Source organism: Heterocephalus glaber, unplaced genomic scaffold (genome assembly GCF_053883595.1).
Source record: "Heterocephalus glaber isolate CG9 unplaced genomic scaffold, H.glaber_assembly_v1.0 deba00001523, whole genome shotgun sequence".
NCBI classification, from domain to species: domain Eukaryota; kingdom Metazoa; phylum Chordata; class Mammalia; order Rodentia; family Bathyergidae; genus Heterocephalus; species Heterocephalus glaber.
The window spans coordinates 27,340,588-27,358,135 of NW_028258327.1; the positions used below are offsets into that span (position 1 = coordinate 27,340,588).

Here is a 17,548-nt window from a genome sequence, read left to right on the forward strand (position 1 = left end):
GTAAGCTGCTCTCTGCATTGATTTGACTGTGCTTTATAATTCCCACTAGAATCTTTGATTTTGATTCAAGCTCTTTTCATCAAAAACAAATGATGAAAGTAGTTGTTTTCCTGATCCATTACTACTTTACAATACTATTTGTTGAATATCTATAGCTGATCTGTACAAAACATATATGCACATTCTTTTCACACTTGGTCATTGTCCTGATCATTTCCAAAAGTCTGCTTATTGGTGGATAGAGAAGTTTTGATCTAAACCTGAGGACATTAATAAGTTAGATAAAGTAAAATTTCTTTTGGAATCTTTTCTAATATAAACAGCACAAAAGTGTTTAATCTAGTCATTTTCTGGAAATAATAATAATCAAATCCAATCTAGAGTGAGACCAAATTTAAATCCCATGGGTCATGCCATGGATATTTTAGGAAACAGGTTTTTTAAAATTGGGAAAGTGAAGCCAGTGTGCTCGGTTCAGGTAAAGAACACATAAATAGACAAGCACTTTAGCAGCATTTGCCTGCCTTTCCTTTTTCCAAAATTGCCTACCAAAAACCCGCTAAATATCGAGAATATTATTTCATGTCACTCAGCAAACAACATATCACGGGAATGAAATACTTATTGAATTGATACGCATTTCTTTATAAGGAAGAGTAAGTAAAATGGCATAGTGAATGTATCACTGGAATTGAAGTCAGAAGGCACACCTGTGAAATGGGAATAATCAGAATTTAATACCTTTCTAATAGTCATGTTTTAAAAATTAATTTGGGTTATAATGTAGTTTATAAATTCTACAGTAATACGTAAAGGATTATAAAACTTATCTCTTACCAAAATACTGTTCTCTGACTTAATAAAATACAGCAGAAATTCATTACAAAAGAATCACTGTTACTTATTTTACATTCATTTAATGTATTATATGAATAATAGAGGACATTTTCCTTCTTTAATGAGAAAATCTTAAGAGCAAATTACAGGTATTCTTTGGATTATTTATGTTCTTAAAACTGTATATTATACATGCACCAACTCCCCATAAGAAATGTAAACATTATATACTACAAATGCATACAAATAAAGAAAATGATCTGAAAAAAATTAAAATTAAAAAAATTATCTTTATTGGACAGATCTTTCTGGATCTAGAAAATTAATTTATTTTTATGTCACATTCTTTTGTTTTATTTATATTCACAGCTTACATCATTATTCTGAAGCAATCCATGTTAACAACCAGAGTCAATTTAATTAAAGGGAATGTTCACATACATTCTCCTGGATTTTGGACCAAGTTAAGCAATAACAAGATCACATGCTCACGCTAAGGAAGAGAGTAAAATCAGACTTGAAATACTTTGTCATTTGTCTCCTGTTCCAATCTGCAGTCTCCAACATGATTCTGGTAGTGTTTGGCTGAGGTTCATAACCACAACCTATTTTCCCACATAAATAATCCCCACTATTTTTTCTATGATAGATTTTATATTTTGGTGGTCATGTCAATGTAATGCTACTTGAAGAACAAAACTAATCAAATTTTTTCCTATGTAAAGTTTAATTCTTAAAGTCAAAAGCAAGTAGATTTATAAGAAATATTCCTAAATAGTATGTCACTATTATTTTCTAAAATAAAACATTTGATAAAGTATTATTATGGAGGATTAAGGCAATTTTTTTATTTTTAAAGTGTAATTGTACATATAAACTTATAGCAGGACAACAAGTAAGGTAATTTAATGTAAAACTTTCAAGGAAAGTACAGATCAGGTATTGAGATTAAACTGAAGGTATGACTTTACTCTCTTCTTTGATCATAATTTAAAAAATACTTTAGAAGAAGGGTAAAACAAAACCAAGATGTTAAACAGATTGTTGCTTCTTTTCCAAAGACTTCTCAATATCATCAAGCACTTGGACAGCGGCCTTTGGAATTCGAGTGCCAGGACCAAAGACATTGGAAACACCAACTTCATACAGAAAATCATAATCCTGTTGACAGAATTTGTTTAATTAATGAAGAAAATTTATTTCTAATGTCAAGAAAACCAAGCAACACAATGACTGTTTTCCTGTTTTCTTTGCCCCAATGGCCAAAACTTTCTCAACTAGTATACTGTTGAAAAGTTCTTCAGTGACGGGCATTGTCACTAATAGCTAGTGGCACCACCTCCCAACCCCATGTCATTAAAAACCAAAACATACTCTGCCCACATGTTGTTGGTGGTAGAAAATTGTTTGTCCCTGACTAAGAACTTCTGAACTCTATACCAAAACTTTCTCTCACTTAAATTTTCACTATTTGTCTTTATGTTAAATTTAGTTATTACATTATAGCTTTGAGTTTACAAGGCTATTTATCTCTTCCTGAGTATTTTATCTATAGGTAGCAAAATGGTGGTACTTTGAATTTGACTTCATGATGAAATTGGATTTTCTATAAATAAAGATTAGGTTTTTTTTATTCTGTTGCCATTTGTTAGTTTATTTTAATCACAGTCAAAAATTGAGCATACAGATTCCCAGGGCACAATTTATGCCGCAAACTTAGGCTACTTTAACACCAGAGAATTTATAGTTATAATAACAAGAATAGGGTAATCTTTGAGGCACTGATCCTGATCATGTAACAGGATGTTCTGATTTGTGCTACTGTTGCACAACTTTTTTTTTTTAAACAGGACCACTCTCCACTCTCAAGAGATCATAACCTGGATGATAAATTATATGGTCATGCTAATTATCCTCCAACAATTTATTTTCTGTCTCTATCATATTCTTATAATATTCTTTTAATACTATGATTTTGCAATGGAACTTAACATATCTTATTGGACCTGTGACCTCTTGGTCTGAATTACTGAAAGCATAGATTCTGTCTAATCAACTTTGTATACCTAGTATTTGACAAATAAAGGCATTCAAAACTTGTTACTCTCATTGGGTAAGTGCTAGACGTTTTAAAAGCTCATAAGAAAACTGGATCAAATACAGTCACAATCATCTCCAAACTGATGATAGGTAGATTAATACGTTATTTACTTCACTCTTTCCTAATAATGTTACATGTCATTTGTCCTGACATTTGAGTCACACACTTGGAATTGAGTATTCAACTGGAAAAGAATCATGAAAATTCCAACTGAGAAATGGTTTTTGACTTCCTAAGTCTTACATAAGCCTTGTACAACGTAGTAAGTGAGGAAGTAAAATGTTGGCAGTAAGTAAATCTAGGTAAAGGTATACAGTACATAGATTCTTTGTACTTTTATTTTTGGACCTTATCTGTTTGAAGTTATTTCCAAATAGAAGGTTATTATTTCAAACTGTTTTTTGTTTAGCTGAGCCAGGGATACACTGCTTCACAATATAAACAGGGACCATGTGATTGCTAAACCTGCCTAAAATAGTTTGAGGCCACTGCTGCTAAGAACACTGGAGAATCCTGATTGTAGTAAAACACCAGTGAAGATACATCATATTTACCCCAACCACAGGAACTACAAACTCCACATTGGTAAGGACTATATCGGTTTGATTAAACACCATATATTAATGCCTTCTAATTTTAAAACTAAGTGAATTTCAACTGAACATGAGCAGCATTTCACTCATATATGTACAGTGTGCTATGGCGTAAACAAATGTTCTATGTAGGTCATGTACTGAAGGCTTGTCAGTCCCTGGTACTATTATTGGGTGACAGTGGAGGTTCAGGAGATGAGGTGCAGCAGGAGGCCTTAGGTCACTAGGAGTGCACCCCTGAAGAGGATTCCTCCTCTTTCATGTCCTGGCCAAGAGGTGGACACCATGCTCCCCAACATGGTGTGCCGCCTCACCACAGGTCAAAGGCCATGGACTAAAACTGCCAAAACTGTGAGCCAAAATAAACGTTTCCAATTTGCAAGTTGATTCCCTCAGGTATTTGTTACAGTAACAAAGATCTAACATGTAGTACAAATGAATAGAAAAATAGACAGGTTTTGACTTTCATTATATTTATAGGATATTCATATAGAAGTGTGTCATAGAAAATTATCCTTAGTGTTTTTAAACTTATAGGGGAAAACATGACAAACAATTAAAGATGTTCTAAGTAATTAAAATATCCAGAAAGTTAATATGACTTGTGTAAAATACTGAAAATGTCATCTCACTTACATAACAGACTTACATTTTATCTTAACTTTTATTTCAACTTATTTCAATTTAAATATTTTATGCAGCCTAATTACTTTGGTTCCTACACCTTAAAATCATAATTAAGAGCTTAGATATTACGGACTCGGTAACTGCAAGACAGACAAAATTGTTCCATAGGGAGATATAATAAAGAATGACAGCCCTCAGCCAAGCGGGGCAGCACGTGCATGTTGTCCTAGCACTTGGGAGGCTGAGGCAGGAGGATCACTTGAGCCCAGGAATTTGAGACCAGTCTGGGCAACATAGTGAGATTCTCTCTCTATGTCACACACTCACACACACAGTGAAAATAATAGGTATGTATATTAATAAAAGTAGTTTTATTTTGACTATATAACCTTAAGAACTGGGTTGTTAGAAAATAAGTAACATCTAGTTTGCTCACTAGTTCTATATTATCACCAATTTCACAACCTTATACGTATGTATCTTCTCATTTCATAAGTGGTACATAAGTTCATGATTCTTGTTTTGACTTGTAACCTAGGAAGAAAAACTGTGGAGTTGGAAACAAAATCCCATTTCCCTGATGAATTTCTGCTGTAGTAGCAGGGCTTTTGCAGCATCTACAAATCATTCATTTAGAACAGCCTCAAATATAGTTCTTCTAACTTAATATATTTTCCATTCCAGTAATAAAGGAAAACTTAGCATAAGTGGAAACTAGAATGGAAATAGATCATTCTTACATTTTAACTAATTATTTTAATTAACTAGGAATGGAATATGTGGATGGTGTCCTCTCACCCTATTAATAAACTGATTGACATCAATTGCTACCTAGCACCCATTTCTCCTTTTCTAAGAGGAACAACATTTTTGTTTAAGTATCTACTTTCCTCTCCATGCAGCCTATAAACTTCAGGACAAGCTGATTCCATATGCCTGTATTAGGGTATATTTGGCTCCAAAAAAACTACCCTTCACCCAAAGTAGCTTACATAATAAAGTTTCCGGTTGAGCACATTTAGGGATGGAAACATGAAAGAAATGGAAAAAGTAGCTCCTCTGTAACAGACACAAGCTACCTACAGGTCTCACTTTACCACAGAGAAAAGGAGTCCTCATTGTATCTCAGCTAGGGTTTGATATATTCACTATGTGTTTACCATTCTTCTCTATTCCAGGTGTGAGGCAGCATTGCTTTTATCCTGCTTTTTCTCCATTACTGACTACTGGATATGAAGAAAGCAGATATCAACCATCAGTTATTCGTTTGTATGGATACAGTTCTATCATAGAATCTTTGTAAACTATTAAATAAAAGTATACATAATGAATTAAAATATGTTAAATACAAAATATCACTGCCTACTTTTGGTCTCTGTAAAACTTAGTAAGATCACCAGGAAATAATTTGGCTTTGAATCTACAATAAGTTTATCTTTAGCACTACAAGTAATCTATCACTATCACTACTCTGGATTCCCATTACAGTACTAGGAAAATGCTAAGGAAGGGAAATACCTGTGGTGGTATCACCCCTCCACACATGACGAGGATGTCTGGGCGTCCCAGGTCATTCAGTTCTTTGATGAGCTCAGGAACAAGGGCTTTGTGCCCTGCAGCAAGTGTGCTCACACCCACAGCATGCACGTCTGCGTCCACTGCCTGCTGGGCCACTTCACGGGGGGTCTAAGCAGTCAGAAGGTAAAGGGACAAATCATTATCCATAGCAGTGACCAGAAAAAACCTGTTGTGAAAGTGTTATCTGCTTAAAGTCAACATTCCAAGTCTCTTATCAAAAATCATGATGTTAATATCACTCCAGATTTCAGCATTCTCAAAATCTTTTTTTTGGTTTTTGCTTTAATGTAATAGAAGTAGATAGTAATAAAATATAAAATGCACTCTTCTATGAAAAAATAAAATAAAATTTCATAACAAAATAATTAGAGAATAACAATAGTTAATATACCGTGTATCATGATCTTAAAAGAATGGACAAAATATTACTGAGAACAAGTCTCACAACAAAACAAACAAAAGGGCTGAATTTTCTCTTCAATGAATAAAAAGAAATCAGTAGTATAAATGATGCCACTCAAACTATTGAGGTAATAATATCAATACTGCATTTACTTCTAGCATTAACATGTATCAATTAGGTCTACATTATACAAGAAAATAGTTCCCCCAAAGAATCTTTAAGATAAATAAGTAATATAAGCTAATATCATTCATTATAATCTCTCCAAAGTATATCTGATGTCTTCAATACCAACATTTATGGAGTGAGTTATACAGTACAAGAACATATGTTATAGGGCCAGGGATTTAGCTCAGTGATGCCGCGCCTGCCTTGCAGGCCCAAGGTCCTGAGTTGGACCTCGGGTACCACAAAAAAAAAAACAAAAAACATGTTTTGGTATCTACGAAGAAGTAAAAGACTACATCCAAAATACAATGTGAAAAAGTAAATCTTAGCCAGGCATGGTGGTGCATTCCTTTAATCACAGCACTCTGGGAGCCTGAGGCAAAAGGATCACAAGTCTGAGGCCACATTGGGCAACTTAGTGAAAACCCTGCCTCAAAAAAACAAAAGTTAGAGGAATATATATCAGTGCAAAGGCTCTGGGTTCAATCCCCAATACTTAAAAAAAAAAGAATAAATCTTAGGTTTTAAAATAGAATGGGAAAGAAGGACATCAGCAAAACAGAGGCTAGGAAGCTCCAGAGGCTCCCACAGAGACACTGAATTAGTAACAGTATATGAACTAAAATACCTTTGTGAGAACTCTAGAAATTAGATGAGAAGTTACAGCACCCCTGTGAGTGCATAATAAAGAGAAGGGATAGCATGTAGAAGGGTGTGTTTTACCATCTATTAACTGAATTTAAACACTTTAGGATACAGAATCAAAAAGGTTATTTTCAGTTATTGAATTATGAACTGAGTTACCCAAAATCATATCTACCTTCAGCACTAGTTTGTGACACTGCATTGCTAATTCATGTGTATTTAAATCATTTCATATAAAAGGTACTTTTAAGTTTTTCATTGTAAATCTGAAAATGTGGAATGAATGATACCAGTTCAGAAACTAGTGTATAATTATAAGCACAAAAATTCATCAATATGTGAAAGTTCTGAGTTTGGCAAGATTTTAAGGCTTGTGATTCTTTACTCTTGAGTAATGAAGTTACAGTTAAGGACCTCACATGGCATAGAAGTAAAACCCTGAGTCTGTGAGAAATATTATCATGTAAATATGTTCAGAAAAAGGATGAATTGTATTTGTGTCACTATACCCAAATACCTTTCTTAAAGACTGATTTTCCCTTTCAAAATAATGCAGAAATGTCATGAGGCCTATCTTTCCCACATATTGGTTAACTCTCAAAGAGTACAACAGGATCTTTAGAAGTAAACCAAAGCTTAAGAAAATTTTTGGTTTTAAGCTACATTTATTTTTACAAAGCTTGACTTAAACCATGAACTATAATTTATTTTTATATGTCATGGTTAATTGGACTATATGTCTTCAAAAATAGAGACTATGTTAGATACACTCTTTTACAACTTAAAAACTTCATCTCGGTCTATCATCATTTTTCTTAGGGCTGACTCTTTGAAATTGCTGTGAACAATTTTTTAGTACCTGAAAAAGAGGTCCTATGTCCACATCAAAACCAAGATCAGCAAATCCTGTAGCAATAACTTTTGCTCCTCTGTCATGTCCGTCTTGTCCCATTTTTGCCACAAGAACACGAGGTCTGCGACCTTCACGTTCCTTAAATTTATGAACTCTAGTAAACAGTTTAAAAGATAACAACAGTTAAAAATTAATTGTCCAAAAGTAAGATATAAAAACGAACAGTACATCTCCCAAGAATATCTAATCTGAATCGGTCTTCTTTATTTTGTTAATATCTATATTTTATACTGAAAGCACCATTAGACACTAAATATGTCTACTATCTCCCCCTTACAGGAAAGTTTAAGATGGCACAGTCTGCAAGTTCAGAACACTGAAAATATCAGTGAAGCAAGATGAAAAAATGACAACTCTTCATCTTCCTGCAGAATACAACATGCAGATATATTTAAATATAACCTAAAAAGTACCTTTCAGAGCCCTTTATATAGATATGTGACCACCAACTATTTACTTTATTTATTTATCTATCTATCTATCTATTTATGGTACTGGGGATTGAACTATTTATTTATTTATTTATTTTTATTTGTATTTTTGGTACCGGGGATTGAACTCAGGTGCTTGCGCTTGCGAGGCAGGCGGTGGAACCACTGAGCTAAATCCCTGGGCCCCACCAGCTATTTTAAATTCTCCATATATTACCTACCCTTTGTAAGTGTGAACTTTCCCAAGCTGAATGCAGTATGGTTTCTTATATATAAATAAAATGCTTGGTTGAAACAAGAAATTTATATGAAAATTGAAAAACCAGTGTATTAATTTTTGTTCAAAGAAAAAAAGGTACATTTTTATAATTTTTACCATGGCTATTTTAATATTTACATAAGTATTAACAAAGGTTTTTAGTGGAAACTTTATCACAAAGGTTGAGAATACCAATCACCAAGAAGCCAGTTTTTACAGTTGAGAAACATGATCACATCATTTCCATGCCATGCAGTTACAGTGTTATTTATTGTCAGTTCAACAAAGACTGGTTTTAATTTATATACAAATACCAACCAGATGCTTATGTTTAAATAGGCAAATTAAGATATTATAATCATTCAGACAATTGAAGGATGTGAATACACTTAAGAAAATATGAAAGTCTACCACAGTAGTTAGATTAAAAGGGCAAAACCTAGCTAAACACCTAGTTACCCACATCTGTTTGAAATGAGAAAATTCGGGATGGGGATTTAGCTCAGTGGTTTTGCCACCTGCTGTGCAAGCGCAAGGACCTGAGTTCGATCCCCAGTACCAAAAAAAAAAGAAATGAGAAAATCCTATAGGAGACTATGGTGAAAGTTCAAAATATTACCAGTTTTTAATATTTAATTTGCTCTATCAGCTAGTAAATGAAATATTTTTGTATAATTACATATAATTTACACACAATCAGGCATTGCTTAATGACAGGGACACATTTTGAGAAATTTATCATTAGGCAACTTAATCATGGTGTGAACACCATAAAGTGAACTTAAATTTATATGGTATAGCACACTACATATCTAGGCTCCATAGTGTATGTATATCGGATAGCTTATGGCTCCTATGGCAGTTATAAATAGAACAGCACAAGATTCAACCAAGTAAAAGAGAAAATGACACAATTAAGAGATTTCATAAATACAAGATGTATGAGGTTGCTGTCTCCATAATGTGACACACTATTTTACAGTAAGCATTTTTTATAAGTGGGAAAAATATACTTTAAAGTAATAATAAAAAGTATGCTAAACTAGGAATAGAATTGTGTGTTATCATTAAGTATTACATACTGCACATGACTGTATGTGTTGTACTTCTATATGACTGGTAGTGCTAGGTTTACACCAGCCATCACTAGAAATATATGAGTAATGCATGGTGCCACCATGTCACTGTGGCTATGGCTACACCATCACTAGGTATAATGTCACAAGGAGAAAGGAATTGTTTAGCTTCATTATAATCTAGGGGATCACAGGATGTATGCAGTCCAACACTGACCAAAACACCAACATTTAACATATTGGCACATGAATATATAATATATTCATAATTACATATTATGCCTAATAAATAAATTACACATAGCCCATTAATTATATGAGCATATAATAGGTTCACATAATATAAATAATAACAAATACCTAATTTAACATTTATTACCTTTGCTAGAATTACAGACTAATAGGAAAGTCAATTCAAATATCTTTCAAGTTGTATGTGAAAAAACTAAGCCCTCAGAAGATTCAAGATTGTGTTAACAAGAAAAATGAAATTCAAGTTTAAGAAATTGCATATACATAATCACAGCACTCTGGGAGTCTGAGGCAAGAGAATCAAAAGTTTGAGCCCAGCCTGGCAATTCAGTAACTTATCAAGACCACGTCTCAAAATAATAAAATTTTAAAAAGAGAAAAAAGGATGGAGTTATAGCTCAGTGCAAAGGGCTTAAGAGGAGAGGAAAGGAAAGAGAAGGAGAAAGGGAAAAGGGAAGGAAAAGGGAAAGGGAAGGGAAGGGAAAAAGGAAAGGAATTTCACATATTACCTCTTTATAGCAGATGTTATCTCATTACTTTCTCCAAATTCCTGGAGGTATGCTCCACTCACCATACGATCACTAGCTTTATGTTCACCAAATACTTTTTTCATAGCATCTGTGATTTCTCCAACTGTACATCTAAAATATTAGAGGGTCTAGTAGCATCATTATTTAGAAATAAATATTTGTTTTATACAATAAAAGTCAATACAATTAGACATTTTATAATTTAAAAATAGGCTATTGAAAACTCAAACAACAACACTTCTAGTTTTACTTTAGTTAGTATAATACTGGCAATTGGCTTGTCATAGATAGCTTTTATCATATTCAGGTATGTGGTCCTTCTATACCTGTTTTCTTTAGGATTTTTATCAAGAAGGGTGTTGGATTTTGTCAAAAGCCTTTTCTGCATCTATTGATATAATCATGTGGCTTTTGACCTTGCTCCTGTTTATGTGAATTATATTTATAGACTTACATACGCTGAACCATCCTTGCATCTCTGGGATGGGGTAGGCAAGATGGTTGTGTTTTTGGTTACATCATAATTACCAATAATCCAAAAGCAATGGTGTGACAATAAATTTTTCCTACAGGTTCTCAAATAAATGTTTCCCTTTTTCTACAAAGGGCTCTCTTCCTGGTGAAATATCAAGGTGGTACACATAACCTTGATGATATACTTTAAAGGACATCAAATTTCAACCTGAAAATCAGTGAAACTGATTCATTACAATAACTTGAAATGTCCCGAATCACAGTGAAATTCATAAATAGTAATATACCCCACTCAAAGTATATGAATCTTTTAAATGCACAGATAAATTTAAGAAGAACAAGAATTAAATTTATTATGGGTTTCCATTATTTTCTTTAGGGCTCACAGGGCTTATAGGATCAATCTATTAAAATATATTCTGAAAAGTTAAGTTGGTCAAACTTTCAGTAACTGGAAATCTCCCAACTTACATATCCTCACCTTGCACGAGCTGCATCCACTGCGACAGCCAAAATATTCCCATCTCCACTGGCAGCACATTGGGTTAGTGCGGCAAGGCACTGCTCAGCCAAAGCCTGATCCCTGCTGGATTTGATCTTGTAGAAAAGGTAAAGCAGAGATGGTTAATGTGAACAGGGAATAAAACATACCAAGAGATTTGACCCAGATATATGCTATACAGGTGGAATTTGTTCCATCATCTTAACCTCAGAAGTAAAAACAAACAAAAAAATGGAAAGAATATATAACCTAAGAAGTATATTTATTCACTTAATTCATTCACTCAGGAAGAACTTTGATTGCTCATGGTCCTAAGAAGAGATTCATAGTTCAAAATTAGGTAAGAGTTACAAAACAATCTCCACTTTTCCTAAACTGGAACTAGAATCAGGAAACCTGCATTCAATCCAACTCTTGCACTTATGGCATAACCTTGAGCAATTAAGAGAGACTCTCCAATCACCAGTCCCCTCATCTGTAAAGGAATGAACATAAAAAGTATCTGTTAAATCAAGTAACACACAAAAATAGCAATTTAAGAAAACCACTCAGCACAGTGTATGGTACATAGCTCAATAAATGATAACAAGTATTTCTATACTGTTATTACTGAATTTCTCTCTTACTCAAAATAAGGTTTATCATCATTTATAGTAAATGGAGCCCTTCAAGCTTGGAGGGAATAGTTAATCCAAGTACCTAAAATATAGAAACTTTTGTGATCACTGAAAATAAAATCCTACATACTAAACAGGGCCTTTAAAGTGACAAAATATGACAGAAGAGTCACTATTTTTCCTGATTAGATTGAAAGTAAAAGTGGAAGTAATGTTATTAACATCTGCTATTAACTCTAATAGAAAAATACTGAAGATGACAGGTATTCAACCTAATGGGATGAAGCTTATTCGACCATTTGGGGGAGGGGAGATGCTGGAGATTGGACTCAGGGCCTTGTGCAAACTATACAAGTACTCTATCACAGAGCTACATCTGCTGAAGTTAGAGATTAAGTGACCAAGGTAGCTTCACAGAACAGAAATATGTAGGTTACAAGAGCAAAAATTAACATTTCATTATCCTCATATCAGAGAGAAAAGAAAACAAGGAAATATGGTATTTAATTAAAATAAACATATATACAATACTTAAAATGGATAGAGTTCATTATAAACTGTAGCTTATTGTGCCAGTTAATCTTAATTGTCAACTTGACTGGATTCAGAGACTCCTAAGGTGGGACCAGCTGGAGGTGAGGTACTAGGGCCAAGCCTTTGGAGGGCGTATGTCACACTCTAGTTCTGCCTCTATGCTTTGCTTCCCAGCTGCCATGAAGTTAGCAGCTGTGCTCCACCATGCCCTTCTGTGCCATGAGGTTCCTGCCTTGGAGCCAGTGGACCATGGACTGAAACCTCTGAAAGCATCAGGTAGATAAACTTCTCTTCTAAATCACAGGTGTTAGACATTTGTTCCAGCAACAGGGAGGCTGACCAATATATTTACCAAAGCACTATCAAATACAGTTAAATTTAAAAACTCAGAAAGCAAACTATTCTTTTATAATTGTATCAAGAGCCATGATATAATGGAAAGAAATTACAATGAGAACCCTTAGGTTCAAATACTGACTCTGAACTTTGTTTTTAATTTGAGTGACTTACATAATCATCTAAGCCCTAGTTTACACCTGTAAATTATGTAGGCTGTTATTATTTAGTGTGGTTTTTAATAGTAGCACGTAAGTTTCATAGAGGCTGATATGTTTTAATACACACAAATATTTGGTGTCAAGCAGAACTAGACTGAGTTCTGGCTGTTCAGTTATTGATCCTGAGCAAGTTTCTCAATTTCTTATCTTTAGTTTCTTTATTTTTAAAATGATGAGAAATAATGCCTACCTCATGTGGGGGTTGTAAAGGACAATGTGAGGACTAGCCAATTCCCAGAACTTGGAAAGTAACAGGTATTAATACCTTCTTAAGTTTTTCAATCTGCTTCTTCCGCACTGAAGTATTATCAATCGCCAGAACTTCTACAGACTCTTCCTTCTCCAACTGGTACTTATTCACGCCAACTATTACTTCAGAACCTTTTAATTTTCCAAAGAAAAATAATATATAAATTCTATTCACAAATAATTGCCTAATAGTAATGCTTTGATTATTATGAATTTTCTTTATAAGTTTAACATTTATAATTAGTATTCCTAATGCAATGAAACTTCAATATAGATCAGTAAGTCTCAGTCAGGGATGAGGGTATGAGGGGAAAGAACAGAATCTCTGTAAGGGAGGATTTAAAAAAAATTCTTCCAATCTACACTTCCCAAGAGTTTCTGATAAGCTTTTTTCTAACATTAAACAAAAACAATCAGAGCAATGACCATGTAAGATTTAAAAAGTGGAGAATTAACAGCCAATAGCTTTTCTAATATTTTCCTGGATTATATCACAGACAATCACTTTTAAACAAAAAGACAAACTCTTTTAAATCAGTAATTAATAAATCAAAATTTACAAATAAGTTTCCTTAAATGATACAAAATATATTTTGCCTCAGGCTACCAAATTATTACCTTTATCTAAAGATAGCTTACTACTCCTATATCAGGTTATAGTCTTTCCTATTCCTTCAGAGCATTTAATTTAAGCTTTCATTATATTGTTTGTTTACTTGTTCGATGTCTATTTTTTACTAGAATCCAAACTCTATGGGCTCAGAGTTCATATCTGTCTTGTTCACAGTTCCAAGGCCAAACATAGCAAGTGGCTCAAACATAACCTACTAAAGAAGCATTCACTGATGAACTGAATGAATGAATCCTCCAATATAAAGCACAATTACTGTCAATAGTGTCATTTGAAAATACTGGCAATATCAACCCACATGCATACATATATACAATAAATATGCATCCACATATATGTATGTATGCTTGCTTATGTGCATCTATGCATGCAAAAATACAGACACAGACATATATGGATAGAGATATGTGGATATGAGAAAAATTTTACTCAAATTCCACTTTTTCATTAATTTTGTTCTATTAACTATGTGTAATTTTCAAACAGAAATTCATATTTCTTTTTAAATAGCAAGTTTCAAATAAACCTTTCCACTTTCTCTTACCAGAATCTATTCTAGCTTGTCTTCGTGCAGCACATTCTTCAATTCGAAGTTTCGGTATTCCCTCAGCTACAGCTTTGGCCATTCCACCCATTTCTTCAATTTCATTAATAAGCTAATAAGAAAAACAGATTAACAAAACTAGAGAGACTATGAAAAATTTAACATATATAAGTTAGTTCTGAGTGTTGTGATATAATTACTAATAAAATTATAAACTAAAAGTTAAATTTTATAAGAAAGGAATTAAATAGCCAGGAAATTATTTAAAATTTATGTGTTTAAAGTTATAGTCATACCTGGGTACTTGTTCATTTGTTCCGGAACTCCTGATGAGTGCCAAAACTGAGTACTGTACTGAATTAATTTTTTCCCACAAGAAATAAAATTAGAAATGATTTTTGAAATTTCCAGGACTTTCATAATTTACTGGACTAATAGTAGCCCTTTACTGGGCTGATATAAGCCTTTCAGGCTTAGTGGTATCACTCAATTTTTCTGTGACCCATGATTACCACTTTAGTACAAAACAGGACAATAATGGTAATATGTGAGGGTTCTACATGTTCCAGAGCTAGAGAGAGCACTAGGTGGTGAGATATTTTTTCTCATCAAAATGTGATAAGCACACAGGCTTTTCTTCTGAAACCTATAGGTACTGAGGTAGGACTGTACTGAAAAGACAACAGAAAAACTAACAAAGTATATTCTGAAAAACACAAAACTTCTAACTCAAGTCTCGAGAGAAAATTAAAAACAATATCAATTCTCAAACCTTTATTTTTATTTATACCCACTAAGTTACCATGCTTACATAATGAAAAATATACTGCAAAATGCAACTGCACTTTTGATTTGAACAACAGAGACGTAATACAACTCTTTCTTTAATGAAACCAGGAAATACCTAAACCTTTAATCACAGCCTTATATATAAAGGCAGAAAACAGATGATGGACAGGAACAAGCTCAAACTTAAAGGATTCGAGAAAGAAGAATCTATATCAGAGTCTACAGAAGGTAAGGATAAGACAGGAAGCTAAAAAGAAGGGAAATACTTATTTGCAACTACCTCTTTCATTTTGTCAAGAAAATAAATTTCCTGTCTACATAAAATAAACTGGAGAAGCAAAAGACTATCAAACACCCAATATAGGAGCAACAAGAGTAAGATATCTTATTGAAATTAAAACCTAAATTCTGAAAAATAAGACTAGAAAAAGAAGCATAGAGACAATACAAAATGTAAAAGAGAACGTCAAAAAATACTCCTAATATTCTCTCAAGAAGAGATGATGCACTGATAAAACAAAATAGTATTATATATAAGAATAAAAATTGGAAATCGAAATGAGCTCAATTAAAATATTAGTTACAAAGATAATTAGATAAAGTTGATGAATCTCTATAGAAGTAAAAGCCAAAGAGATGTATTGTAGAGAAGGTAACATCATGTATTATTTAAGGATACAAATATTCATGCAGTATCTCTGAATAGGAGTTCTAGATGGAGAAAAATATCAGGAAGCGAATATCAAAGAAAATACTATATACAAGAAAAATTTCCAGAGCTATGAAAATATTTTAGAAAGGGGGAGATGGAAGACTCATCAAAAATTCAGTATAAAGTAGAAAAAAATACACATACCAAGCAAGGTACATAGATAGCAACACAAAAAGTAAAAAGATCTTGATGCTTCTAGAAAGAGATCACGAGGGGGAATAGCAGCATATTTCTGATTAAAACTATTAGAAGCTAGAATAAAAAAATAGAACAATGTTTACAAATTCTGAATGGAAATAATTTCAAACCTAGTCAGACTATCATTCAAGTACAAGAATAAAGACATTTTCAAACACTAAATAATTTACCTCATATGCACTGTTTATGGAGGTTGCTATGAGAAGTGCTTCAAAAAAACAGAGACAGACATGAGAGTCAGGATTTAGAATTCAACATAGAAGTGACAAAATATTCCCAAGATACTAACAAAAAGATATCAAAGAACAACAATGGTCACGAGGCCTAGAAAAAAAGCAATTTAAGTCAAAAGAAAACATGTAAACACCTCAGAAAGGACTGGGATATAATTATATCCATATGAAGGGAGGAGAGAAAGAAGGGATGTGAATCAGTTAAAAAAATCAAACTACTATACCAGAAAAACAATAAATAATGCCAAAAGCTTAATTTCTAATGTCCAAAGTTGACAAAATTAGAAGAAACAGTATGCATATGTGATTTTAAATTACATAGATTAAAAACAGAAAGAAACAAAGAAGTAGGCAGCTTACTCCATGGGACATTATAAAAACAAATAGTAGACAAAGGAATGCTGTTGTTCTGCAACTAATACTAGTTGTCTTTTTAACTCTGAATAAAACTAATACAAATACAAATGTATTTTTAAATCAAGTATGTTTTGAAAGCTATATAATCAAATGTAAATATCCTTTTCCTCATAAATATTTTAGAAGTCTTGATTAAATTTAAAACTGATGATATATGTAACTTAAAAAATCTATAAAACTTGATTTATAAATCTTTAATGCAAAGTTGTGAGGAGGAGAAACTGACCTGCAAGGCAGCATCATACACATCGTTTGTAAGAGATTCCATCATATATGAACCTCCCCAAGGATCAGCCACTTTGGGAATCCCAGATTCTTCCTGAATGATAATTTGTGTGTTCCTGGCAATTCGAGCACTTTTCACAGTTGGCAAACCCAGAGCTTCATCAAAGGAATTTGTGTGCAAAGACTGAGTCCCTCCAAACACAGCTGCCATTGCTTCTACTGCAGTCCGGATAATGTTATTGTAAGGGTCCTAAAGCATTTGTTATGAAAAAACAAAGGAAACAGCTGATTGACAGGAAGGCAACTATTAAAGAAAATGTAAGTAAGCAGTGATGGCTACATACTCTTTACGCCAATGTTCACCTTAGGCTTCAGAGAATCAGTTAAACTTAATTAGTAAATAAGCCAGAATTCAAATTAATAGCTAAAGTGTGTCATCTGTGGTCAGATACA

At 33.1% G+C, this 17,548-nt stretch overlaps 1 protein-coding gene across 3 annotated transcripts in view; it reads right to left on the reverse strand.

Annotated features, from left to right (window-relative positions):
- Positions 1-1,107: 1,107 nt before the first annotated feature.
- Positions 1,108-17,548, reverse strand: part of Mmut (methylmalonyl-CoA mutase) — a 28,765-nt gene continuing 12,324 nt past the window's right edge. For all 3 annotated transcript variants that reach the window (XM_004860298.4, XM_087188131.1, XM_004860299.4), the window contains exons 6-13: positions 17,097-17,345; positions 14,522-14,633; positions 13,363-13,478; positions 11,369-11,484; positions 10,393-10,524; positions 7,812-7,959; positions 5,677-5,844; positions 1,108-1,998 (exon numbers count right to left, since the gene is read on the reverse strand). In XM_004860298.4, the coding sequence (XP_004860355.1) occupies positions 1,870-1,998; positions 5,677-5,844; positions 7,812-7,959; positions 10,393-10,524; positions 11,369-11,484; positions 13,363-13,478; positions 14,522-14,633; positions 17,097-17,345 (1,170 nt within the window). In that variant the 3' untranslated portion in view covers positions 1,108-1,869. The remainder of the gene's footprint in view (positions 1,999-5,676; positions 5,845-7,811; positions 7,960-10,392; positions 10,525-11,368; positions 11,485-13,362; positions 13,479-14,521; positions 14,634-17,096; positions 17,346-17,548) is intronic.